This window comes from Meriones unguiculatus, chromosome 20 (assembly GCF_030254825.1).
Source record: "Meriones unguiculatus strain TT.TT164.6M chromosome 20, Bangor_MerUng_6.1, whole genome shotgun sequence".
NCBI lineage: Eukaryota > Metazoa > Chordata > Mammalia > Rodentia > Muridae > Meriones > Meriones unguiculatus.
Genome location: NC_083367.1, coordinates 14,096,038 through 14,122,025, shown reverse-complemented (window position 1 = coordinate 14,122,025; position 25,988 = coordinate 14,096,038). Strand labels below are relative to the sequence as shown.

The window sequence follows — 25,988 nt, the reverse complement described above, 5'->3', positions numbered from 1 at the left end:
AGTTAACGCGAGCACCGTCTGTCCGTCCAACATTTGTTTGAGAACCCATGCTGGGTGTCTTAGAGCGGAGGTGCCAGCGGAAGCACCTCTGGTGTCTCCGGGGGGACCGAGAAGGAGGCCCTGGTTCCAAGGCTCCGCCCCAGGGGCCAGCCCTGCCCCACCCCGCCCCGGCCCCACGCCCACGGCCGGGCCCCGCCCACAACTTCAGGCGTCCCCTTCTGTCTCCATGGTTACGCGTCTACCGCTTGGGCTCTGCGGCCCCGCGGGCCTTAGGACCAAGGCCAGCGCCGTGGGCACTCGGGACCCTTAAACCGCAGGCGTACCGGCGCGGAGACCGGCCTGGGAAAGCTGCGGGGCTGGTGCCGGAGTCGGTAACCGACCTGGGAGGGCGGGCAGGAACCTGCGCAAGCGCGCGGGGAGGAGCGGGCTCAGCCTCGCTGTTCCCCCGGCAGGAGAACATTTTCTTAGTTAGGAAAGTACAGTTGTGAAAGGTCCGCTAGTGAACGTTTGATAAGCACTTTCTTTTATGAGCTGTATTCTTGCTGCCTTTGCGGGGACTCCCCCCCCCCAATTCTGCCCAACTTCTGTTTACTCATTCATTCATTCATTTGTATTTTGTTTTTGAGACAGGGTCTCACTATGTAGACCAGGCTAGTCTCAAACTCGGCCTGCATCTGCTCCCCGAATGCTGGGATCAAACACGCATGCCACCATTCCTAGCTATTTTTTTTTAAACATCACGATATATATTTTTGATGGTGACACCACTTAAATATGGGGGGGGGAGGATTCCAGTTACTGTCTGTCATTAACAGGCACTTAAAATGAAAAAAAAAAAAAAGAGGGGAACTGTATCATAATTAAATAGCAATAATTCGGCAGACATTATGGGTATTACAGACTGACACTGGAATCTAAAGAGGAAAAATACGTAAATGAAATTACTAAAAGGAAACTATTGCTTTATTTAGCCACAATGCCTCCCACTCAAGCAGAAAGTGTTATAAAAAATATTATACGAGAAATAGGGCAAGAATGCGCAGCCCACGGAGAGATTGCTTCCGAAACGGTGGTCGCTTTTATGGTAAGATGATTAATTTTTCAAGTCGTTGTGTTACCAAAATTTTTTTAAATGTGATAGCTAGTTGTTTGTTTGTTTGTTTGTTTGTTTTTCCTTTACAATTCTTGAGAGCTTTCCTGATGCTGCTTTAGTTAGAACATACCGAGGTCATCAGATGGCTTAGAGAAAGGCATCTTCTCGAGGTGTGTGCAGCATGCTGCAGGTTTGCAGGGACTAACAGCCTGTGAAGCGAGAGCTTCATGTGAGGCTGTGCAGCTTTAACAGGCCTTTTTGTTCAGATGCACGCTGACAGAGTCACTCCTTGCTTCGGTGTCTGTGTTCTCGCTTTGGTTAACAACACACAATGAAAACGTGAGCTATGCCAGTCTCCTGCTTTAAAACCACAACCGTTGCTTTCAGCCTCTGCGCTGTGCAGTTTCCTAGCCCATACTCAAGTTCTATGTCCATTGATTTCTGTCTCCAGCCGCTAATGAGAGCGTTAATGTGGGTGATAAGACAACTAGCTGAGCATCAGGGAAGCCGGTTAACACATGGAGATGAATTAATTTCGAGATATGAACTGGAATGACCGGGTGTGCTCTATTTGTAGGTGAAGGCGGTTGTCCTGGATCCCAGCAATGGCTTTAACATGGACAGGGCTCTCATGAAGAGCGACGTGCAGAAACTGGTTAAGGTGATGGTTTGACAGTCCTCACAGTTGGGATTACTTATTTTTAGTTTTAAAAACAATATGTGTGTGATCCATCATTGTCTCCAGCAATGTTATAAAGAAACACAAAATGGTGCTGTAAATAAGTGAAGGGTTATTTTCTAATAGAACCCAATACCTAGGTTGATCCTGGCTTCTCGGACCTCATCCTTGGCTTTCCTCGTGTCACAGAGTAATTGTCGTGCCCCCTGATGGAAGAAGGGGAAAGACAAAGGGCAAAATAGTTGTCCCTGTTGTATCAGTTGTCACTTTCTACCTAAAAATAGGAGTTCTCTGAACCCTTGGCATAGGTGTGTACTTACTGTCCAAAAGGAGATAGTAAGTGGCCCTCAGGCAGATAACGCAAACCTGTGGTTCTGTGTGAGTGGGGCAGGTGCGGGCATAGGGGTCGGGGCAATGCTGTCTGCTACAGCCTCCCAGCCTCTGTCTCTCTCCCTGAGATCTAGTTTATAGTTCTGGCTGACCTAAAACGCTCGTGAGTCCTCCGGCCTCTGTTTTCTGAGTGTTGAGATGCTGGCTTTACAGGAGTGTAGCATCATGCTCTGCCTGTTTTCTTTTCTTCTTGAAAATAACCTAGGAGAGCATACCTCAGGAGGTAGACTGCTTGCCTGGCATGAAGAAAGCCCTGTGTTGGACATCCTGCATGTCCAACATGTATGTCCAACATCCTGCATGTATTCACTGCATAAAGCCAGGTGTGGTAATCTGAACAATGGACAGGTGGGTTACATAGTGAGGACATAGCCTGGGCTATGTAAGGCCAGCCTGGGCTACATGAGACCTCTCAAAACTTTAAACAGAAACAAACAAACAAAACAACCCCTTGGGTTTTTTCAGGAAAAATGTATTAGAAGCGATGTTCTCTTCTAGCTTTGTGTGGCTCGGCTATTGGACAATAAAAATCCATCCCTGGACACCATTAAGATGCAGGTCTACTTTGATATGAATTACACAAGTCGAGGTAAGATAATACCTATTTTTCAAACATATTAAAAGTATATTTTAAAATATTGCATTTTAGGCAAGAAAGTTTTAATTTGGTTGATAATAGCCTTAATTGTTTAATGAGATGAATTTTTGTCGGGCTTTTGATATTTTCCATGTTTGATCTGTTAGGTAGACTTCTGTAATTATTCTCGAAATGCCTGTGACAAGCACTTTACACAAAAAAAGTCTGTTTGGGTCCAGCTTTAGAGGTTTCAGCACCTGCTTTGCTGGCCCTGTGGCTGTTGGGCCCATGGAGGCACATTTTGGCAGGAATGTGGGTCTCAGGAGAGTCAGTTACCTCATGACTGGGATGCAAAAGGGAAGATGAGGCAGGGGGTCCCAGAGGGTATATCTCCAGGGACCCAAACACCTTCCACTTGATCCCACCTCCTTGAGGATCTGTCGTATCCTCGTGATAGTATGGGCTGGGTACCAAGCCTTTAAGTAAGCACCACCATATTTAAGAATACAATAGTGCTGGAAATCCCAATGAGAAAAAATGCCAGCTGATGGGATGGAAGCTAAAGTCAGTTTGAAACTATATGCCCTATTTTTAATGTTTATGGCACTGATTTTTAAAAACTAGGAACTAAACCACTGGAGTTAAAATTCTTAATTTTTAGGCCTTCTTATTCTTGGTTTCAAGTATTATCTCATAATATTTAAACTATGTAACTACTCCAGAGTGAAGTAATGTGGAAAATTTAAGTTTAGAATGCATTTAATTATATTTACTATTTATATTTTATATTTATATTTAAGGTCTACATCAAAGACATGTTGGAAATGGAGGGAGATGAACTATTTTTTATAATGCAATCATAATTAACCATCTGTTGACTTTACTTTTTATGCAGTAGGTGTTCAGTCATGCTAATATGTAATATATTCCATATTTTTTGCTTAATAACAATAAAGTTCCAAAGCAAAAAATAACCATGAAATTAAAAAAAAAACTTAATTCTATTTTTCTCAGTTTGTAAAAGTTCTCAGTTGCTCTTGTGGTGAAGTTGTAGCTATGAATGTTGTATTGTTGAATTTTGATTGAAATATCTTACTAAATTATAAGAATTATGCTGGTAGTAAACCAGAATAAACCAGCCACAGCTTGACACAGGAAGAAAAAAAAAGATACAATCTTTACACATTTGCTGGCTAGTTTTTTTGTTTTTGATTGCTTGCTTCCTTGCTTGTTTTTCTTTTTGCCAGCTTAACATAAGCTAGGGTCACTGGAGAGGAGAGGGAATGTCATGTGAGAAAATGACTCCATCGTGTTGGCCTGTAGGCAAGTCTGTGGGGTGTTTTCTTGGTTAACGATTAATGTGGGAGAGCCTGGTCCAGTGTAGACAGTACCACCGGTGGGCTGAGCAAACCCAGGGGTCGGGGTGATCCTGTAAGCAACACTCCACCATGCCCTTTGCTCAGCCCTTGCTTCTTGGTTCTTGCCGACTTCCCTCGGCGATAGACTGATGTCGAAGTGTAGGCTGACTCAACTTTCTTCTCCCCAAGTTGCTTTTGGTGATGGTGTTTATAAGAAACCTTTACTAAGACAATGCAATACTGCACTATCAGTAATACTATTCAGAGGACATTTACCTAGGGTGGAAATACGTGTACTATAAGAAGAATACATAGGCTACCTATTTCACATTCTACTATATGCGTTTATATATTTATGTGTGTTTACATATGTGTTCTAACAGAATACTCTCTTGAAATTGCTGTGATAATGTTCCCTACTGGGTTTCTGTATTTAGGTTTCTTGTTGGCCACTGTTTGTTGTTTGTTTTTTGTTTTGTTTTTTTCTCAACACTATACCTCCAGAAGTCAGGGTTTAGGGATTTAGCTCACTGAGGCTCATTCTCAGCATTGGAAGTCGGATGTCAAGGGCTTTTGTTTTCTTAAGAGTGCCACCACAAACCAATTTTTCTCAAGTCCTTATCTGAGGAGAATTCTAAGTATCCAAGATGAGAAATACTGTTATTTTCTCATTTTAGAGGACTTTCTTGAAGAACATCACCGGGTCCTAGAGTCCAGACTAGGAGCTGTTTGCAGAGAAATAACTGACAACAGAGCATGCACTAGAGAAGAACTGGAAAGCCTCTACAGAAAGATTGTGAGCTATGTGCTACTGCGATCTGGGCTCGGGTCCCCCACAGACATCAAGATTGTCAGAGAGGCAACAGGTAAAAAACAAAAGTGACTTCCATTCCATAAGTGAACCTGTACGCCCACTGTATTTTCGTGTGTGGTTTGTGCGTGTGTGCTTGTGCCTTTGTGTGGATGGGGTGTGTCCTCTTGTGTGCCTGTATATGCTGAGGCCACAGGTTGACACTGAGCATCTTCCTAAGGCAGGGCCCTCACTGAACCCACAACCCTCCCTTTCAGTGTGGCCACTCAAAAGACCTTGCTTCAGGAATCTCCTTTGTAATGCTGAAATGGTACAGGAATGGCTGCTGCACCTGCTTGTATGGCTTGTGTGAGTCCTGGGGACACAGATTCTGGTCCTCACTCTTCTGTGGCAAGCATTTTACCCACCGGGCCATCTCCTTAGTTCCTGCCATTGCATTTTATAAAATACAGGAAAGACTGGAATTTCCCTTCTATCAGAAAGAAAATCAGCACATGTAACATGTTCAGACTTACCCTGATTCCTAGACATATTCAAATGTGTGTGAATGACTTGAAAGTAAAAGGAAGGACTATAAGGAGGGAGGGGAGTAGGCAGGGGAGGAGAACAAGAGAGGGAAACAGGAGAACAGAATGGTTCACGTTTTCCCTCCTAAGGGAGTCAACATGCCATATGCGTGAACTGAAAGCAGAATGGGGCCTATATTGGGAGCATCAGGAATGGAGAGGAGAAGCAGAGGAGTTACTGGGGGTAGGTAACGATGATAAAGTACAGTATACAATCTGAAAATGTCATGACGAAACCCGTTCCTGGGCTAAATTATGACGAAGATGATGACAATAATTTTTAAAAAGCAAATTAAAAAAAAAAAAACCATTATATACCCTCTAACTAGACCAGTCTCCTAGAGAGGAAGAGGAACACCAACCCACCCACAAAAACTTCAACCCAAAATTTACCCTGCCTACGAAATGTTCAGGGAAAGATAGAATAGATGGAGCAGAGATTGAGGGAATGTCCACCCAATGCCTGGCTCAACCAAAGACTCACCCTCTGGGACAGAGCCAACCCCTGTCACTATGAACGATACTTGGCTAAGCCTGCACACAGGAGCCTGTCAGAGTTGTCCTCTGAGAGACTACCCAGCAGCACCTCAAAACAGATGCTGAGACTCACAGCCAAACATTGGGGGATAAGAAGGGCATCTTGTGGAAAAGTGGGAGGAAATAGAAAAGGACCTGGAGATGACAGAAGCTCCACAAGAAGACCAACAGAGCCAACTAACCAGGGCCCAGAGAGGCTTGCTGAGACTGAAGCATCAACCAAAGAGCATGTATGAACTGGACCTAGGCCTCCTATAATGATGTTTCAGATGGGCCGCTTAGGCCTCATGTGGGGGTCTTCTAGTAAGGGGAGTGGGGACTGCACGGGACACAACTCACTTGCCAGCTTTTTGATCACTTTCTCCTGGCAGGACTGCCTTGCCAGGCCACAGAGGAAGAAGACAGGTTTAGTTCTGATGCAACTTGATGAGCTGGGCTGGATTAGAAAGGAAGCTCCCCTTTTCTGAGGAATAGGTGAGGGGGTTGGGGGAGGAAGAGAGGATGGGACTGGGAGGGGAGGAGGAATGGGGCTATAACCAGTATGTAAAGTGGATAAAAATAAATTTAAAAACTGTTTTTTTCCTAAAACAAGCAAGCAAGCAAACGAACAAAAACCTTCATAGGCTGTGGAGATGGCTCAGTGTTTAAGAATGTTTGCTGCTCTTCCAGAGGACCTGAGTTCAATTCCTATCATCCATGTCAGGCCACTCAAAAACTAGTTACAGGGGCTCTAACACCTCTTCTGGCCTCCAGGGCACTGGAACACACACACACACACACACACACACACACACAACACACACAACACATAAATAAAAATAAATCTCAGAATAACCCTAAGATACTGGTTACACTGTGTTTCAATTGGGATCTCCAAACAGCTTCTAGGTGGTGAGATGGTTTGATTTTCTTGGAGACTGTGCATGCCCGGTGACCTGCTCCACTCTCAAGTGGAACATTAGCAGTATTGTTAAGGGCACTAGGCTCGTGGGATGACCGGAACTGCTGGACAGGAGTGCTCCATACAGGGGGAAAGGCATTGAGCCCAGTGTCTGGCTAGGGTATTGAAAGAAGCAATCTTTGTATTCTCAGGAAACACGTCCTGCTAATACTTTAAAATGGGGATAGAGCTGGGTGTAGTGGTGCCTGTCTGTAATCGCCAGCACTTGGGATGTGGGATACAGGAGAATCAGGAGTTCAAGACCAGCCTGAGCTACATACTTAGTTTGATGCCAGCCCAATTACATGAGGCTTCCTTCCCCCGGAAAACCAAAACCAAGATATAATGGAGGACTAGGCAAGGTATCCAGCCTTCCTGTTATATTTTTCAATTACTTTAAAATACAAATTTTTTTATTCAGAGCCTTAATTAGATTTTTTATTTTATTTTATTTTTTTACCAATTTACTAGTTAATAAAGTCAGAGACAATAACATTATTTTCAGTAGCCCAGCCCTGGTATTTGGTAACTTTTGCTATGCATGCTGTAGCAGGTATCATGAATGTATTTTTAAAATGTATATATGTAACACTAGAAAGGCCCAGCCCTTAACTTTCTATGGACAGAAAGACACTTTATTTTTTTTTTATTTTTATTATTAGTTACATTTTATTAACTCTGTATCCCAGCTATATCCTGCTCCCTCATTCCCTCCCAATCCCACCCTCCCTCCTTCATCTCCTCCCTGCCCCTTTCCAAGTCCACTCCTTGGGGAGGACTTCCTCCCCTTTCATCTGACCTTGTTTTATCAGGTGTCTTCAGGACTGGCTGCAAAGTCTGCCTCTGTGGCCTAGCAGGACTGCTCCTCCCTTGGGGGGGTGGGGAGGTCAAAGAGCCAGCCATTGAGTTCCTATCAGAAATAGTCCCTGTTTCCCTTACTATGGGAAATCAATTGGTTACTGAGCTACCACGGGCTTCATCTGAGCAAAGGTTCTAGGTTATATCCATACATGGTCCTTGGTGGAGTGTCAGTCTCAGAAAAGACCCTGTGCCCAGATATATTTGGTCCTTGTGGAGCTCCTATCCTTTCCACATCATACTAACTCCCCCTTCAGAAAGACACTTTAAATCAAAGTTCTGGTGGGTTTATCCCATCATTGTGTTTCTCTCCATCACGTGTTCTTCCCGTGATCTGTTTCAGCTGCCCTGCAGAGTGTTTTCCCTCTGGCCGAGGTTGGGACATTTCTGACTCTCAGTAAGAAGGACAAAGAACGCCAGCTCAAAGAGCTCACCATGATTGTCACTGGAATTCGGTTATTTAACAGAGACTGTGGGAAAGGAGGCGAAGGCATTGATGACTGTGAGTGTGTGTTCAGGCTGATTGTGAAGGTTCTGTGTGTTCAAGGCTTAACTTCACTGTCAAGCAGACCAGCCCAGAATCCACCCTCCTTAGTGCAGTGTGGCTTTTACTTCATGCCAACGGGAGGAAAACTGACTTAAAAGTAAAAATCACCCTGGAAAGGAAACTGGTGCTGGTGTGATTAATGGGATGAAAAGGCCGAAGAGGAGATAATTGGAGGTGTGCAAATTCAGGAACAACTTCTGTGTTGGTGTTTATATACATAATGCTTTAAAAAATGTTTTTAGGCAGGATCACACTGTGTAACCTTGAATAGCTTGGAACTTGCCATGTAGATCAGGCTTGCCTCTGATTCACAGAGCTCTGTCTACCTGCCTCGAGATCCTGGGTGCTGGGATGAAAGGCTTGTACCACCACACCCAGCCCCATAGTGAATTTTTTATTTGTAAACTTGAAAATACTTAGAAAACTTGTAAGAAAGGACCTAGTGGTAGAAGTGATTTCGTGTGACTCCTACACTTCTGCAGGCCCATTGATAAGTTGTTACCGTCCTTTACCTAACGACTGATCACTGGATCAGCACTAACGGCAGGTTGCGCCAGCGGGCCACCCAGCCTGCTTTCTCGCCTTCCTTCCTAACGTTTTGGGGCTGGGAAACCACAGAGTTACATTCCCGCCCCCTCCAGATCTACAAGAGTCTTTCTTGTTTGCTTTTATTTTCTTTTTAATTGTTATAAAAATTCAAATTCCAGGTTGTACAGCTGGCTCAGGGTTTGCTGCTCTTCTAGAGTGTCTGGATTCGTTTGTAGCACCCATGTGGTAGTTAAAACCATCCCAGAGAACTAGAGCATGTAACTCCAGCACCCTCTTCTGGCCGCTGTGGGCATTGTACACACATGCGCGCGCGCGGCGCGCACACACGTAATGTCGGCAGAGAAAATGCTCATACACATTAAATAAATGCAAAAATTATGAGAATTCCCCACCAGTCAGAGTGCCTTCCCTTGCTAGACTGTTCTGTTTATTTTCAGAGTCCAGATAAGGTTTACATATATGTTTCAAATCTGCTTTTTCAGAAGGAGGGCTTCTACCTAAGTTTTCTATTTTTTAGTGAGAAAATGGATCTGATTATGCTTTTTTTATTATTATGACACTGTTTGCTTGTTTGTTTGTTTGTTTGTTTGTTTGTTTGGGCAGGTTCTCTTCTGAATAGGGCGGGACTGTGAAACACATGCTGGATTATTATTAATAGGAAAAATGTGACTCAATTTAATGTTTAAAATACAGCTATTTTCTGGGCTCTTTTCCCCTGCTTTCCCCTCTCTCACGCCTGTGCTCTCACGCCCTGACAACACAGTACCAGCCATCCTCCACGAAGCCATCCCAGCCACCACTCAGCGCATCGACTCTCAGCTCCAGACTGCCCAAGACCTGGCATTTCGCTACACAGCCATCATTGAGAAAGTAACAAAGAACCCGCTCATGACCAAGGAACTTGAGCCGTATATGTTAAAGGAAGCGCTGTATAATATTCGACAGTATGAGATCTTCCTTCAGACTATTTTGGTGAGCCAATGTCACGAAATCTGGTGTTTTCTGTGGAAACCAGGTGGTGCACGAAGGAGGCCGCCTAAGGAAGTGTGCGTGGCCTTGGCGCGACCAGGGCTTACCACAGAAACAGCAAAGTTAAGTTGGATGTTAGTGGAACTGTATTGGTGGAAGCTAATTTATAGTTGTTGAATCTCTCTAGTACCATGCCGTAACTGAGCGGCGCTGTGTGTGTAACACTTGCAACTCAGAGCACGTGCTGTCCACATTGTTTGGCAGGGAGGACGTCGGCGTCGCTTGGAAGGTGGGGGCTGGTAGAACTTAACACATGATATCGCCAGTAAAATGATAAAATATTCATACGATTACACTGTCTTCACAGTCAGATATAATTACTTGTGCTCAAGAAGTGGAACTGATGATAAAACAATTAGCAGCTCAACTGGAACAATTGAAAATGACAGTAAAGTCAAAGACAGCTATCCCAACCTCACAAGTCTTCGTAAGTATTTGCCATCCCCTTCGACCTTGTTCTTTTGAGACAGGCTCTCGGTACGCAGCCTTAACTGGCCTGGAACGTGCTCTGGAGACCAGCAGGTCCTCGGCGTCACAAGGGCCTTCCCCGCTCTGCTGGTACAGAGGCACACACAATCACGCTCGGTGAGCTTGACTTTTTAAGACACACTTCACTTTGTTGATCATGGCGAAGGCCCACGCCACACTGCGCATGCGGAGGCCAGAGAGGTGCGTTCAGGAACTGCTCCTTTCTTAGTGGGACCCTGGAACCAAACCTGAGCTCTTGGGCTTTTAAGTGCTTTTACGCGCTGAGCCATGTTGCTAGTCCAAACCTTTCTTCCCTTGTGATCAAACCCAGCTGTGTACAAATTAGCTCTACTGCTGAGCTAATTTCCTCGCCTACATTTTGTTTTTTGTTTGTTTGGTTGGTTTTGTTAGTTTTTCTGGGCAGTTCCTAACTATGTATCTCAACATTTCAATCTGTCTTAGAATGTCGGTCCTCCTGTGCCCACCTCCTGGGTGCTGGAATGCGGGCACAAGTGCCACCATGGCAGGCGTAACTTCTTAAGATTGAGCCTCCTTTTGAGCCTTTTAAATGGGCTCAGAATTCCTTATAATCCCATTCGAATGCTTAGATAGTATGTGGCATTATATGCTATACAGCATCAGTAGATGCATAGTAAGAACCTGCTCTTTGTTTGACGAAGGCAGCCGCTAATGAATTGCTAATGAAGTGCTGAGCTCTAGTACGGCAACACAAGAGGTCCATGGTAGTGTTGAAAGTGTGTCTACAGAGATGAGAAGATGGCTCAGTTGGTGGAGGGCTTGCCACACAAGCACACAAGCATTGAGTTCACATCCCCAGCACCCGTGTAAAACGCCACCCATGGTGCTGTGTAGACAGAGGCAGGGGGTTTCTGGTGCTGTGTTATTAGCCAGTCAGTGCGCTCCAGTTCAGTGATGCTCCTGCCCTGATAGGGTAGACCGTGAGCGAGGAAGATAACCAAGCCCAGGCTCTGGTCTCTACACAGATGGGAGAAGAGGGAGGGGAGAAGGCAGAGAGAAGACGGAGGTGGGGAGAGAGATGAGGAGGGAGAGAGGGAGGGAGGATGAGAACGAGTTCACGGTAATCATCAGAAATTGCGTCTGGCACAGAGGAGGTAAACTCCTGTCTCTTTCTGAAAGGAAGATGACCTCGTGTTTACTGTGCATTGACGTGGTGATCAACGCCACCATTTTATAGAAAAGCCACTGCAGCCCTGCTCTGAAGAAGGTAGTTCTAAAATGTACACGCATTTTACGTGCACACAGACCATGATGACTTCCTGCAGTCATTCTCCGATATTTTCGGTTGTGAGCCTAGCCTCTGATGGCTGAGCCTTCTTTCCAGCCCCTCCAGTCATTCTCAACGTTGGTTTTAGGAAAAAAAAGCTTCTATGTGAGGCCTGATTGACTTTGTTTGTTCTGTAAGTCATTAATTTTTATTGTGAATAAAATATTTTACTTCGCTGATCTGAAGCTTTGGCTTGCAGCTCCCTTGACAAGCCCGAAGATGTGCGTGTGAGCTTTCCAGCTGCTTGTGGTTCACGATCGGGCCATATAAATCTACTATAATTATTTCATTTTTAAATAAAAAATTAAAAGTATATTTTCCTCCTAGGACTTTTAAGGTAAAATATTACTATTTATTAGAAGATTAGATTCATGTGTATACTTTTGGAGTAAACTGACTTAATAACAGCTATGCCAAAAAGAATACTTTGAAAGAAAGCACAAGTTTTTCTTCTCCTAACTCGGGAGCCTGTTGAAGTTGCGTGAGGCTTTGACTTCAGGAGTGTCCTCATGACATTTGTTTTTAAGCGTGCAGGGTCAGCCCCATCACACACCCACACTTTTGGTGTTTTTCTCCCTTTAGCCTATCTTCATTGCTCTGGCAAACCTGTGGATGAGCTTTCAGGATGAGACCGTTTTGATTAGCGTCCTCACTAACTTGACCACCAACCTGGAGCTGTTCCTGGGCACTCACGAGCTTCTCTATCCCGAGAAAGCGATCCAGAGTCTTCTGGATGACATCACTGTGAAGACTGATATGGCCAGGATAAAGGAGCACATGGGTAATGCACAGCAGCCATCATTTTCTTCTCCCCTTACAGCCACCTTTAGTGTGAAATGACTCTTCTTGTTTTCATGCTAAAGCTTTCAGATAAAAAGCTGAACATCTTAATTATGAAGCACTGATGTTCATTACAGAAAATGTGAAAACCACACCACAGACGTTGTGGCACACTCCTTTATTTTTCAGCATGCAGGTGGTAGGGGAAGGACGCTCAGGAGGCGAAGGCCAGTTTGGGCTACACAGTAAGCTCAAGGCCAGCTTGGGATGCAGTAGACCCTCTCTCAAAAAAGGCTGTATGTGTGAAAAATACAGAATCAGAAGGTGAACATCTTCCTGTCCAGAAATTAATTCTCATTGTGGCTCTCCATGTTCTGGTTTTGTGTGTTTATAATTTATATTGCAGGAGTGCTGGGTTTGTACTTGGTATACTGAGAAAATCCTTGTGATATTTGTTGCAGATAAAGCTGCATTTTAATGAATATTTGCTACATCTCTTCTAGAGTCAAGTTGAAATTTGTGAAACAAATCATTTTATCCTTATACAATTAATTGAGCTGATTTTAAGCCCTTTAAATGATGTATTGGTTCATAAAAAAAGGTCGACATTATCAGTCAAGTCTTATTTATTTTATCAACTTTTTTACCCCTTTTATCTTAATTAAAGCTAATCTAAAATTCACAGGAAATATGAAAGCAGAATATAGAACCTAATACTCAAATGTCTTCCAGAAAAATGAAGTTAGATAATTTACTAATTTTTGTTACAAAATTCTATTTTGGTAAAAGTAGAAAGTAAAAATATAGCAGTGAGTCCATTTCTTAAAGGATTAGACTATATGAAAACTGAAAGCTAAATAAGATACTCCAAATCCCCTCAGTGCATGTTTTTACTCCTCATTTTGCTTCGTTAAAACAGCGTGTCTAAGCAGATAAGAAATGGAGCTGAAGAGTTCAACTGTGAGTGTTCAGTGAGCTGCAGCTTCTTAGGGTTAGAGATGTCCTTCCTAGCAGGGTTAGATTTTTTTCTTCATTAGAATATTTATGAAGCTATTCTCTTGTGAATTGTGAGAGCCATATTCTCCTGAAAGAATGTAATTTACACTGCTTATTATCCCTGGAGATCTTGGGCATAGTCAGGATAAGGCATTTATTTTCTCCATGTCAGGCTTTGCTTTTAGTTGTAGATACAAATAATTCAAGAGAAAGAGACTGTTGGCTGTTCCTGCCCAGAATCAGACATATTTGAAATACATGTGTGGTTATAAAAATTATGAATCTTAGAAAACATTTTTCATGAATATATCATTTGTATCTGATTGATTCAATTTAGTAAATTCAATGTAAGTAAAGCAATTATGAGGAACTACCTCTGAAGTCAAAAGAGCAGGCTGGAGAGATGCTCCATGCTTAAGAGCATTTCCTGCTCTTGTGGAGGAGCCTAGGAACAGCCTGCGCCTGCAGCAACAGGGGAACCCAGCATCAGCTTCCGGTCTGGAGCACCAGGCATGCACGCACGCACACATACACGCAACATAAGAACAACCACTTAAGAAGAAGAGCGGAAAGAAATAAAATTGTATACCTTTTCATCAAAATCAAGCTAGTAAAAGACATCTCCTTCCTGTTTGGAACAGTCTCCACAGGTCTGCGGCGCAGTCTATTGTACAAGCGCCGTATTGAAGGTGTTTTCCAGCTAGTGTTGTCCCAAGACCTATGCCGTCTTAAATGAAGGAGAGCCTCTTGATCATGTAGCAGTTCTTTCTGTTCCTGTCTTTGGGTAACTGACTGTGTAACAGCAGGAACGTTACAGAACCTGACAGAGCGCCCTGGGCCACCTGTCCCTTGGCTGTGAAACTAAGACCTTACTCTGAAGGGTCCCACAGAACGAACGCAGAAGCAAAGTTCTACTTCCGCTTTTGCTCTGACAAGTTACTGCCATGAACAGTCACTGAGGCAGTCACCCTTGTTTACAGGAATATCACCCCAATAAGTCTGATGATTTTGTGTGTGTCAGGAAAATTTTGTCAATCCCAAAGGGTACAGATGATAAAAAAATGGTTACCGTTTAGAAGGACCTACCGCTGATTGATTTAGGAAAGTTCATCTTCTCAAGGGATGAAAACCGCCTTCTGTTCCCTCTCATTTTAGACGAAAAAGTGCGAGCGTCAGATTTTAGAAAACTGGAGTGGCTTTTCCCAGAAACAACAGCAAATTTTGAAAAACTGCTAATTCAGTACCGCGGATTTTGTGGCTACACGTTCGCTGCAACAGATGGTCTTCTCCTCCCAGGTAGTGCGTTAGAGAGAACAGTCTTTCCTCGCGTGTCTGCTCCCTACGGCGTGCTTATTGTACTCCTTTGTCCTTCAAAACTTGCTGGATTCAGACGGTGATCTAGCGAGGAGACGCAGAGAGAGCCGGGAAGGCCTCACCTGGATGGCGCTTCCGGTGTCATCTGACAGATTCAACTCCGAGGCTGTAAGGAAGTGTGAGAGGTGTCAGTCGACTGTCCCTTATCTAACGTTTCTCACTGTGCATGTGGGAGGATGAGAGGCTTTAGGGGATGGGACCCACGTTTAAACAAATCTGCTCATGTTTCATAGACATTTTGTGCAAAGAGTGCTAGAAGAGTCCACTGCTTTTAGTGCCCCACATTTCTACTGTGGCTTAGCACATGAAATTTCTCCCTGTGGTGCCAGGAAGGCGCTCAGGTTGTTTCTCGTTTTGGAGCATTCCACATTTCATACTATGGATGCCAGGACATCATTACACAACATGGAGTCTGTAGTGCCTTGAAACAGGGCTGGCTCGGCTGTCTGAAGGAGTCCAGAAACACGGTTAGGCAGTGCTAAAAACAACAACAACAATAATAATAATAGTCTTTAAAACAGTTACTGGAAAAAAGACATATTTATTTAAGCGATGTGTTTACTTAAAAATATTCTTGGTCACTGTGCAGCTACATCCCATTAAAACAGGTCAGGGTTTCACTGTTAACTTCTTCTAAGGAAATATTTTATTAGTTAACATTTCTCTGTGATCTACATATTACATACTACATAAAATTGTGATGTTTACAAAATAAAGAATAAAATAGATATTGAGAGGCTGTACATTATAATTTAAAAAGTGCCGTGTGAAGTGGGAGTGACAAGAAGCCTCTGAGCGCTATGTCACAGTTAGGTCTAGCTGCCAATGCAACCTATGTGGGAGGAGGAAACCCAGTGAAAGAGTTGCCCCATCAGGCTGGCCTCTGCACACGTCTGGGAGGCCTTTCCTTAAGTGCTAACTAGTGTAGGAAGGCCACCGAGGTGGACAGTGCCGCCTCGAGGCTTGGGCTGTGTGAGGAAGGTAGCAGGGGCAGCCATGGAAAGCACACCAGGAAGCGCTGTCTGCTCTGGTTCTCTACGTCAGTTCCTGCCTCGAGTTCCTTTCCTGGCTTCCTTCAGCGACGGACGGGCCTCAGCTGACATAAAACCTTTTCTTCCCCAAGTTGGTTCTAGTCTGTGTTTTATCATAGCAACATAAAGCAAACTAGGGCAGACTACAATAAACACAAATTTAGAAAACTGCTCGATATTTACTTTGTACCATTAACCTCATCCTTCATCTTCTTTCTTGACCTCTTCGTCATTTTTCTGTTTTACAGTTGCTTTTTATTTTATTTTATTTTTGTCACTGAATTGCTGGAATGCTATGCTGCATGGTAGGGAGGGCAGAGTGACTTACTCTTTATGTTGTCGTGAGGAACAAACCCTAGAAACATGGCAGTGAGGCGGTGACCTAGCCTAGCTTCTACCAGCTGTGCTGGCAGGAAAGAGAAATGGGACCGCAGAAGGGTGGCTGGGCGATGTGTCTCACAGTCCTCCCTGGATAGGTCAGGACAGTCCTTTTGCCTCTTGACTGGATCATCTCTACTCACCGCACAATTGCCTAGGCACCAGCAGCCATCTGTTCAGAGGGACTGTGTAGAGTGTCCTCTTCTGTTTGGGGGTGCAGACTACCTGACGTATGTGAAACTGGCTTGCCATAATGTCATATGACTTCATGTCTGCCAGAAGTCTTTTCTGGAGTCACTCTACCCCAGCTCATGTTCCGTCCTTCCATTTTACTACACCTTCCCTAATCACCAATTTTTATTAAAATGCCAGTCTTAGACTCCCTTATTTTATTTTATATTTAACTTGCTTGCTTGCCCTATTTTCTAGCTAGCTAGTTAGTTGGTTATTCTCATGACACTGGTCATTCTTTGACCTTTAACCTGTTTGTGGTTTGTTGAGACTAGGTGCTTGCTCTCTTCCCATCCTCTCTATACATGAATAGGGTTGACAACTATTTGTCAGAAAAATAAGACAGCATTACCATTTCCTATATAATTTCCAGAAGACATATAGATTTTTAATAATCCACAGTCTATGTAAAATATGTTTATAGTTGAAAATATGCAAATCAGCTGAGGAAAAGATGTCATATTTCTGTGGCTCTTACAGAGTTACTTTGGAAACAGTCCCCTGGGGGCTGTGGACACAGCTCAGTGGGTCAGAAGCAGTGGGGCTGTGGACCTGGTTAGGTGAGTAAGCTGAGCAAATGTGAAGGACAAGCCAAACACCTAGAACCCACATGAAAACTCCAGGTTTGGCTGTGCACAGTCCTATAACCTTTGTGTGGGGCTGGGGCACAGAAATAGGAAAACGGCAAGGCGGCAAGGGCTTATAAGCTGCCAGCCTAACTCCAGATTTAGTGAGAGAAGTTGTCTCAAGAGAGTAAAGCAGAGAATAATAGAGAAGGGCACCAGATGTTCACCTCCTCCTCCTCTTAGTCCTGGCTGTCCTGGAACTTGCTGTGTAGACCAGGCTGGCCTCCAACCCATAGAAACCCTCCTGCCTCTGCCTTCTGAGTTTTCCGATTAAAGATGTGCACCTCCATGCTCGGCCAGAAGTCTTATTCTTGTCTCCACTGGCCCTTGTACACACCTCCACATGCACCACACACACACACACACACACACACACACACACACACACTAGCTCTTGTATATACTTATACCACTCTTTTCCTCTGGGGATCTCTGCAAACATCAGGGCCAGCAGAGAGTGAAGAAAGGAAATCCAAACTTCTTTGTTAGTTCAAACTTCTACAGTCTGACGACAGGCAGCTTATTTAAATACAATGTAACTTTGGAAAAAAGTTTCCTGGTGAAAATTATCACAATAAAGCTTAAGGTATGACTACACCAAAACTTATTTTTACAAAGTACATGTGACTTAGTCCATACTAATGTTGACTAAGAAACAATACTCAGGATAAAGGTCTGGAGAGGAAGAGTTTGGGATAAACATAATAGTCTGGAGGGCTCAAACAGCACAGGGCACCAAGCTGTCACCTACCTCCATTCCCAGCTTTCTGGGTAGAAACACGGATACATCTGTCCTGCCGAAGAGACAACCCTTCATGTCTAACATTCCTGATCACCGCAGTACTTGTCTGTGGGCACAAGGACTACATGCCACCACACTTTAGTAATTAGATTAATTTAAGTAGGTTTGCAAAATTTGTCAAATACACTAAATGGTTTTCATAAAAAAATTTACACATATTTCATCTGGATAGTAGAAAATATTTTTACATAAAATGCTGTTTTAAAAGACTTGTTTGTATTGTGTGACTTACGTGCACGTATTTGCCACATGTGTGCCAGTGCCCTGGAAGGCCACAGAGGATCTGGAATCACAGGTGGTTGTGAGTTGTCTGACATGGAAGATGCTGGGAACCAAACTCTGGTCCTCTGAAAAAGCAAGACTTGCTTTAAACTGCTACGCATCTCTCCAGTCCCTGGTTTATTTTAAAGTTGTGTGTGTGTGTGTGTGTGTGTGTGTGTGTGTTGGGGAATATGTACATGTGAGCGCAGGTGCCTATGGAGGCCAGAAGGAGACAGTGAGTCCCTGGGAACAGTTACTGACAGTTAGGAGCCACTAGACAGAGGTGTCAGGCCCTGAATTTGGGTCCTATGCGAGAGCCTTATTTAACTTTTACTGCTAAGCCATCTTGTCAGCTCCATAAAAGATATCTTAAACTTAAAATATGTGACTCAATATGAATTTCATGTATTTATCATTTAAAAACATTTTAGCAAAACAAAAATAGAACTGATATGTTAAAATGGGATGTGTGGGATAGACAGACAGCTCTGTCATATAGTTCCTGGTTAGCATGTGAAAGCTCTGGGTTGCATTGTCAACACCACCACCACCAAAAAAAAAAAAAAAACATAAACAAACAAAAAACCCAACAAATAAACAAACAAAAAAAAACACAGAAAAAAAAAACCCATAGCAACATTGGTCCTATGGCTTATCACAAAAACAAAATTGTGTGGTTCATGCCTAATTAAATTATTGTTCTTAATTTTCACAGGAAATCCAACAATTGGAATTTTGAAATATAAAGAAAAATACTACACTTTCAATAGCAGGGATGCTGCATATTCATTCGCAGAAAATCCTGAACGTTATATCAATCTGATTAAAGAAAAAGCTAAAAAGAATGCAGAGTTAATTCAGCTGCTAGAACTTCATCAACAGTTTGAAACTGTCATCCCATATTCTCAGGTAGCGTGGTAAACCCTTGCGACTACCTGGCTTTGTAATCCCTGGCTTGATTAAGGCAGTGTCTCAATATTGTTCACTGTGTATTCTTTCTGACAGTGAAGGCTGGCATCTCTTTGCTTGATCTCTGAGGGTGTGTGGGATGCACATGTGTGGAAGGTCTTCCGCTCCCACTTTTGACCTTACTTTTGAGACACTGGCTCTTTGAGCCAAAAGGTCCTTGTTTCAGTGAGGTTTACTGGCCGCTAAGCTCTGGGCACCCACCGGTCTCTGTCCCCCAACAAATGCTGGGGTTATGGCATGTATGGCCACACTTTCATGTAGGTCCTGGGGATTTGAAGCCAGGTCTTCTCACTTTCACCCACTTGATACCTTTTAAGGGTGCAAGAACAAGATTCATCTTCTCTACCAAGTAAGAATTAGAAGGCAGGAAGGAAGTGTTATCAGACATTCCAGGGAGCCCAGGAAATCAAAGTCCACTGGTTGGGGCTTCTGGTCTCATTGACATAATAATTAGAGCTGACCACGGTGGCACAGGCCTGTAATCTTGGCACTCAGGTGGCAGAGGCAGGAGAGTCTCTGTGAGTTTGAAGCCACTTGATCTACATCTGAGTTCCAGGTTAATCAAGCTATGCAGTTTGGTACCACCTTCAACAAACAAGCAAAAAGCAGACACACACATGTATATGTACTGTACTGTCTGAATTAAACATGGATGCAAGGGACTGAGAAGATGGTTGAGTACACTGGCTGCTCCTTTAGAGGGCTGGGATCTGGTTCTCAGCACCCATGTGACAGCTCACAGCCACCTAGAACCCAAGCTCCAGGAAATGTAGCACCCTCTCTGGCTTCTGCAGGCACCAAGTATACATGACATGCCTACATCAGGCAAAACCAAACAAAATTCTTTTGGCTAGTGAGATGGCTCACCACATAAAGGTGCCTGCTACCAAGCCGGAGGGCCTGAGTTTAATCTCTCAGACCTAGAGAGACAGCTAGAGAGACCGAGAGAGAGAGAACTGACTCCTGTATGTCGTTCTCAGATCTCCTTGGGTGAACCATGGAATTCACACATGTGCACACATACAGTAAGTAAGTGTACACATTTTTAAAAGGAAAGAAAAGTCAAAATGGAAACGTAGGGCTATTTATTTGAGCTTAAAAGGAAAAACCAGGGCCTGGGATAATAATAAAATCAAATATAATAAGATTAAACAAAAAGTAACACATCAGAGTTGGACAAGACAAACAGAAGGAAAAGAGACAAAGAGAAGGCACAAGAATCAGAAACCCACTCATTTGAACACTCAGGAATCCCATAAAAAAAACAACACTAAACCGGAAGCCATAATACAAATGCTGGGACCTGGTGCAGACGCATGCAGGCTCTATGTATGCTCTCCCAGTCTCTATGGCCTCATATGAATGTTGATACTGTTGACTTAGAGAGCTCTTAACTCTTTCTGCCTCTGCTCTGTAGGGTTCCATGAACCTGGGGTTGAGGGTAATTTGGTGGAGACATATGGGCTGAGTGTTCCAATATGTCTGCATAATGTCTGTTGTGGGTCTCTGTATTTGTTCCCATCTGCTGCAGAATGAAGCTGAGCAAGGCACTGATCTATGAGTATAGCAAAAATGCTGTAAGAGTCATTTTATTGCTACTTTTTAAAAGTTAGAACAGTAGTAGTTGCCTTTACTCTAGTTTCCTGCACTATCTAGATTCTGGTTCGTGGGTACCCAAGCAGTCTTGAGTATGAGTTCCATCTCATGGAGTGGGCAATTCCACTTAGATCATCTTCATATATGCATATTTTAGGAAGCTTTTACACATGATGTCCTCAAAAGGCCCTTAATTTTAGCTGTCTCTCCCCATATTCCATCACTCATCCTTCTCGCCTGTCTCCATTCCCATGTGATACTCTTGTTCCAGCTCCCCATCCACCAAAAACTATCTATCCTGTTTCCCTTTCCTAAAGAGCTCTATCTGTATCCCCGTGGTCCATCTGTGAACTCAATGACTCTATAGATTAGAGCTTGGTTATCATTAACTTAAAAATTACTATTTACTTATAAGCAAATGCATTCCAAATATGTCTTTCTGGGTATGGGATACCTCACTCTGGATAATGTTTTGTTTTGTTTTTTGTTTTTTTTCTAGTTCCATCTATTTACCTGCAAATTTTATGATGTCATGTTTTAATGGCTGAGTAATATTCCATTGTATAAATTCTATTGTATATATTCCATTGCATTTTCTTTATCTGATGGGGGAACATCTATTTCTGGCTCCTATCAACAGAGCAGTGGTGAACATGGGTGAACAAGCATCTCTGTGGCAGGATGAAGTGTCCTTTGTGTATGTGCCCAAGTCAGGTATTCGTGGGTTACTTCCACAAGCCTTGTGCCACCAGAGAGTGGTAGAGCTGGATCTGAGGTAGATCTGTTCCCCCCTTCCTGAGGAAACCATCTCACTGATTTCCATAGTGGCTGCACAAGTCTGCACTCCCATCAACGGATGAATGTTTCCCTTGCTCCACATATTTGCCAGCATGAGCTGCCACTTGTGGTTTTGATGTTAGCCATTCTGAAAAAGTGTAAGATGAGATCTAAGAGTAGTTTTGATTTGCATTTCCCTGATGGCCAAGGGCATTCAACATTTAAGTGTTTGCTCTTTTGAGAATTCCCTGTTTTAATTGGATTATTTGTTTTATTATTATCTAATTTTTTTGAGTTCTTTATACATTTTTGGTTTCTTTATACATCCCTGTATTGGATGTATAGTTCATAAAAATCTTTCCCTATTCTGCAAATGGCTGCTTTGTCCAAATGATGGTGTTCTTTGCTTTACAGAAACTTTTCAGTTTCAGGGGGTCCCATTTATTAATTGTTGATTTTAGTGCCTATGCTGTTGGTGTTCTGCTCAGGAAGTTGCCAGTGAGTTTAAGGCTCTTCCCCACTTTTTCTTCTCTCAGGTTTAGTGTGTCTGGTTTTATGTTGAGGTCTTTGATCATTTAGAAATGGTTTGTGAAGGGTGGGAGGGATCTATGCATCTTCTGTACTCAGCCATCCAGTTAGATCAGCACCCTTTGTTGAAGATGCTTCCTTTTTTTCTTCAGTGAGTGTTTCTGAATTCTTTATAAAAAATCAGGTGTCTGGCTCTTTAGTTTGATCCCATTGATCAACATGTCTGTTTTTGTGCCAATACCATGCAGTTTTTATTGCCATAATATCTCTGTAGAACAACTTGAAATTGGGGATAGTGATACCTCCCATAGTATTTTTATTCAGGATTATTTTACCTACCCTGAAGTTGAAAATTGTCAAGATCTGTGTTGGAATATTGATGGAGTTTATGTTGAATTTGTAGACTGCTTTTAGTAGAATGGCTTTTTTAAAAAAACTCTACTAATCCTATTGATTCATGCACATGGGCAATCTTTCCACCTTCTGCTATCTTCTTTAATTTCTTTCTTCAATATCTTAGTTTTCCACTTGCTTGGATAGAGTTATCCTAAGGTATTTTGGTATTTGAGGCCATTGTGAAAACTGTTATTTCCCCAATTTCTTTCTCAGTGTGTTTGCCATTTGTATATAGGAGGGCTACTGATTTTTGTAAGCTAATTTTATATCCAACTACTCTGCTGAAAGTGTTTATCAACTCCACTTATGTATATTATCATATCATCTGCAAATAAAGATACTTTGGTCTCTTGCTTTCCAATTTGTAGTTCCCCTTGATTTACTTCAGTTGTGTTAATGCTCTAGCTAAGACTTCAAGTGTATGGCCCACTGATCTGTTTTTCTTTCTCTGTGTGGACACTGAATTACTGTAATTGCACCAGCTTTGTGGTATAGTTATCTCTTTTTATCTATGGGGGTTAGTTCCAATACCTTTTTGAATAGCAAAATCTGTGAACTCTGAAGTACCTTGGATACCTTCTTAATATAAACATCCTCTCTCTCATATACATATATACATATGTATTCCCTAGATTATTTAAAGTACCCATTACAATGCAACTTATATGTAAATTGTGCTTTCTTATATTGCTCAGAAAATAACGATAAAGCAAAAAAATCTGTGTATGCTCAGCTTTCATGCAACTTTTTCTTGGAAGATGTGGGCAAAAAATGTCTTCACTTCAGCTAGAGTATCAGTAACAGTCAAATAGAACTGATTCTACTTAAATTAGCTTGGTGAACCAATGAGCCTATTGGGATTTCCCGCAGGTGCACTGATGAGGGTCACTTACCACAGGATGGGTTAACTCAAAGGCAGCTGGGTCACTGAAAAGCCCACCCCACCATGGGTGACAGCTCATAAAAGCAGCATCTCCGAGTTCCAATGGATACTCTCGTCCCTGTCAGTAACTGCTCTTAGCACCTTTGGTGGGATACTGAAGCAGTAATTTAATGAGCTTCCTGAGTCTTACGGAGTTTTCTTCTGGGAAATAGCTGCAGAATACTCCACTCTTCCTCTCACTCTTCTATTCTTTCTGACACGCCTCCTCTTCAATGTTCCCTGAGCCTTGTTAGGGATGTGCAGCTGCATCTTCTTCCATCTGTGTCTGAATATTGGTCTCCTCTGCCACAACCACAATCGCTTGTTCTCAGGGATCTGATCAGTTATGAGTCTCTGACCACTGTGCACTTGCGGGGGGCCTCCATGACTGAGGCTGAAAGTTTAAGTAGCCTGTGGAGATAGGCACTAATGTATAGAAGGTAGTTTGACAGGCGCATCGTATCAGTTGAACAAAACAGTAGCAGTTGCTTCTTTCCAGCCACAGGCTTTTGCTCTGGCTCACGATACTAGATGTGCGTTCCTTGCGGTGACTTGGGGCCTAAATAGGGTCAGGAGGCAGCTTTGTGACCACACCTTTGTGCCACTCTGCAGCCTGACTGCTGCTTTTACTCTTCTTCCACTTGCGTTTCCGCCTTCACGACACTCAAAGATTAGCACTGTATGAGGGAATCTCTTAGAGATAGTGAACAGGACCTCTGGAGACCCATTACTGTCCATTTTAAACAAGTCCTGTTTGATCTTGAGTGGTTAAAAGAGGAATGCCAACAGTAACAACAATAACAACAAAAACAGTGGCATGGTCCAATATAGCACAAAAGGATCCCGTCACTTCTATCAGTCTGATTTGCCAAAAGAGCAATGTTGGGTACACTGGCCTCAGAGGAGCAAATGTCCCCATCTAGCCTCTATACTTCAGTCACTTTCTCTGAGGCACCCAGCCTTCACATCCTGGGTACTGATGTTGAGTTGGGGCCATGGAGCATCTCTCCACACTCAGTGGTGTTGGAAAGGCCAGCTTGCATTGTTTGGCCCAGATACCTTGCTTACCTGCCTCCATCACCAACCTTCAGTCACAATAGGCTGCTGAAGATCCCTGGGCTGGGCAAATAGTCTTTATTTGTTCGTTTGTTATTTACATACTTATTTTTTAAGTTCTTTTATTCATTTATTTTAAGTATGAGTGCTCTCTTTCCATGTACCCCTGCATGCCAGAAGAGGGCATCAGATCCCAGTAAAGATGGTTGTGAGCCAACATGTGGTTGCTGGGAATTGAACTCAGGACCTCTGGGAGGAGCAAACAGTGCTCTTAACCACTGAGCCATCTTTCTAGCCCCTCAAATAGTCTTCAGCACAGTGTGGTTTCTTCCATTCTTGTAACAAATGTAATCATTTTCTCCTTGTACCAATTTTCCATTTATGTCTTCTATGGGCTATTTCTCAGGCCTCAAAACCTCACTTGCACAGTATTTTGTGATCTGTTTTTTACTTAGGAAATCCAGCACAACACAAATCGTGCCTGTGAGCAGCCAGCACAAATGCCTTTGCATGCTGATCTCTTTTTTCCATTTCCTCCTCAGTGCTTGACACTTTGGAACCCAGTTTAAATAATCCAGATCTTCCAGAGCTTCTTAATTTTAAAACAGTTTCTATACTGATAACTTAGTGATAACTTCATTTTGACTTGATAAATTGGAATATATTCTGTCACTTTTTTTTCTCAAAAAAAAATCTCTCTACTTGGTTCTTTAATCTCATATAAAATTAAAATGCATATTATCAAATTGTGTTAAGAACCTTAAATGAATTCTGGTTGAAATTGCCTTATGTGCGTAAATAAAATAATAATTTTATGATCTTAATTCTCTGTTTCAAATTTTAATATAGTTTTATAACTTTTCCTAGAAATGACTTGTAAATATTTTGTTAACTTTATTTGCAAGGACTTTATTATTTGGTTGTTATTTTTAGATACTGTGGATATTTTAGAATTAAATTTTGATTTTTTTTTACATATGGAGATGAGTTTAATTTTATGTATTGACTTCATATTTAGAAACCTTACAAACTTTGTTATTAAATTTGAACTTGGCTGTGGGCAATTATAGCTTCAAAAAGCAGTAGTTACTTTCTCTAATAGTTATGCTTTTCACAAAATAAATTACTGCATTAGTTCTCAGAGAATGCTGATAGGTGGGGACCGTCATGATCATGAAAGGAATCAATTAGAGGGCTATAAATAAATCCAGGGAGAAAGAATTTTAAAGTAGCTATGCACAAAATGAGTGACTGCAACCATTTTAAAGAAAGGATTCAGTTCTTGGGGGAAATCTGATTGCTGTTGTAAATGTTGTGTATGAAATAGAAATTGGTTTCAGTAACATCAATAAAAAATACATTCCCCAAAATGGTTTTAACTAGATGTAAAATTTTGGCAGTGATGTAAACATCGTAGATAGTTAGGCTGAGGCTAGCACCTACTGAGAACAAAAAAACTTGTAGGAAAATTGGACGCCACTAGAAAAACATTACATTGTGCACAAAACAAACTAAATCAGTTTCACATATGTCGGAAAGTATTCTATAGGAGATTTT

General features: G+C 42.6%; 1 protein-coding gene across 1 annotated transcript in view; it reads left to right on the top strand.

The window, feature by feature from the left end:
* The first annotated feature begins 232 nt into the window (after nt 1–232).
* Cfap206 (cilia and flagella associated protein 206) overlaps nt 233–25,988 on the top strand; it is a 38,786-nt gene continuing 13,030 nt past the window's right edge. The window contains exons 1-11 of the mRNA XM_021642690.2: nt 233–371; nt 972–1,084; nt 1,671–1,754; nt 2,661–2,751; nt 4,775–4,963; nt 8,153–8,311; nt 9,669–9,877; nt 10,242–10,361; nt 12,291–12,489; nt 14,640–14,780; nt 18,903–19,096. Of these exons, the coding sequence (XP_021498365.1) occupies nt 977–1,084; nt 1,671–1,754; nt 2,661–2,751; nt 4,775–4,963; nt 8,153–8,311; nt 9,669–9,877; nt 10,242–10,361; nt 12,291–12,489; nt 14,640–14,780; nt 18,903–19,096 (1,494 nt within the window). The 5' untranslated portion in view covers nt 233–371; nt 972–976. The remainder of the gene's footprint in view (nt 372–971; nt 1,085–1,670; nt 1,755–2,660; nt 2,752–4,774; nt 4,964–8,152; nt 8,312–9,668; nt 9,878–10,241; nt 10,362–12,290; nt 12,490–14,639; nt 14,781–18,902; nt 19,097–25,988) is intronic.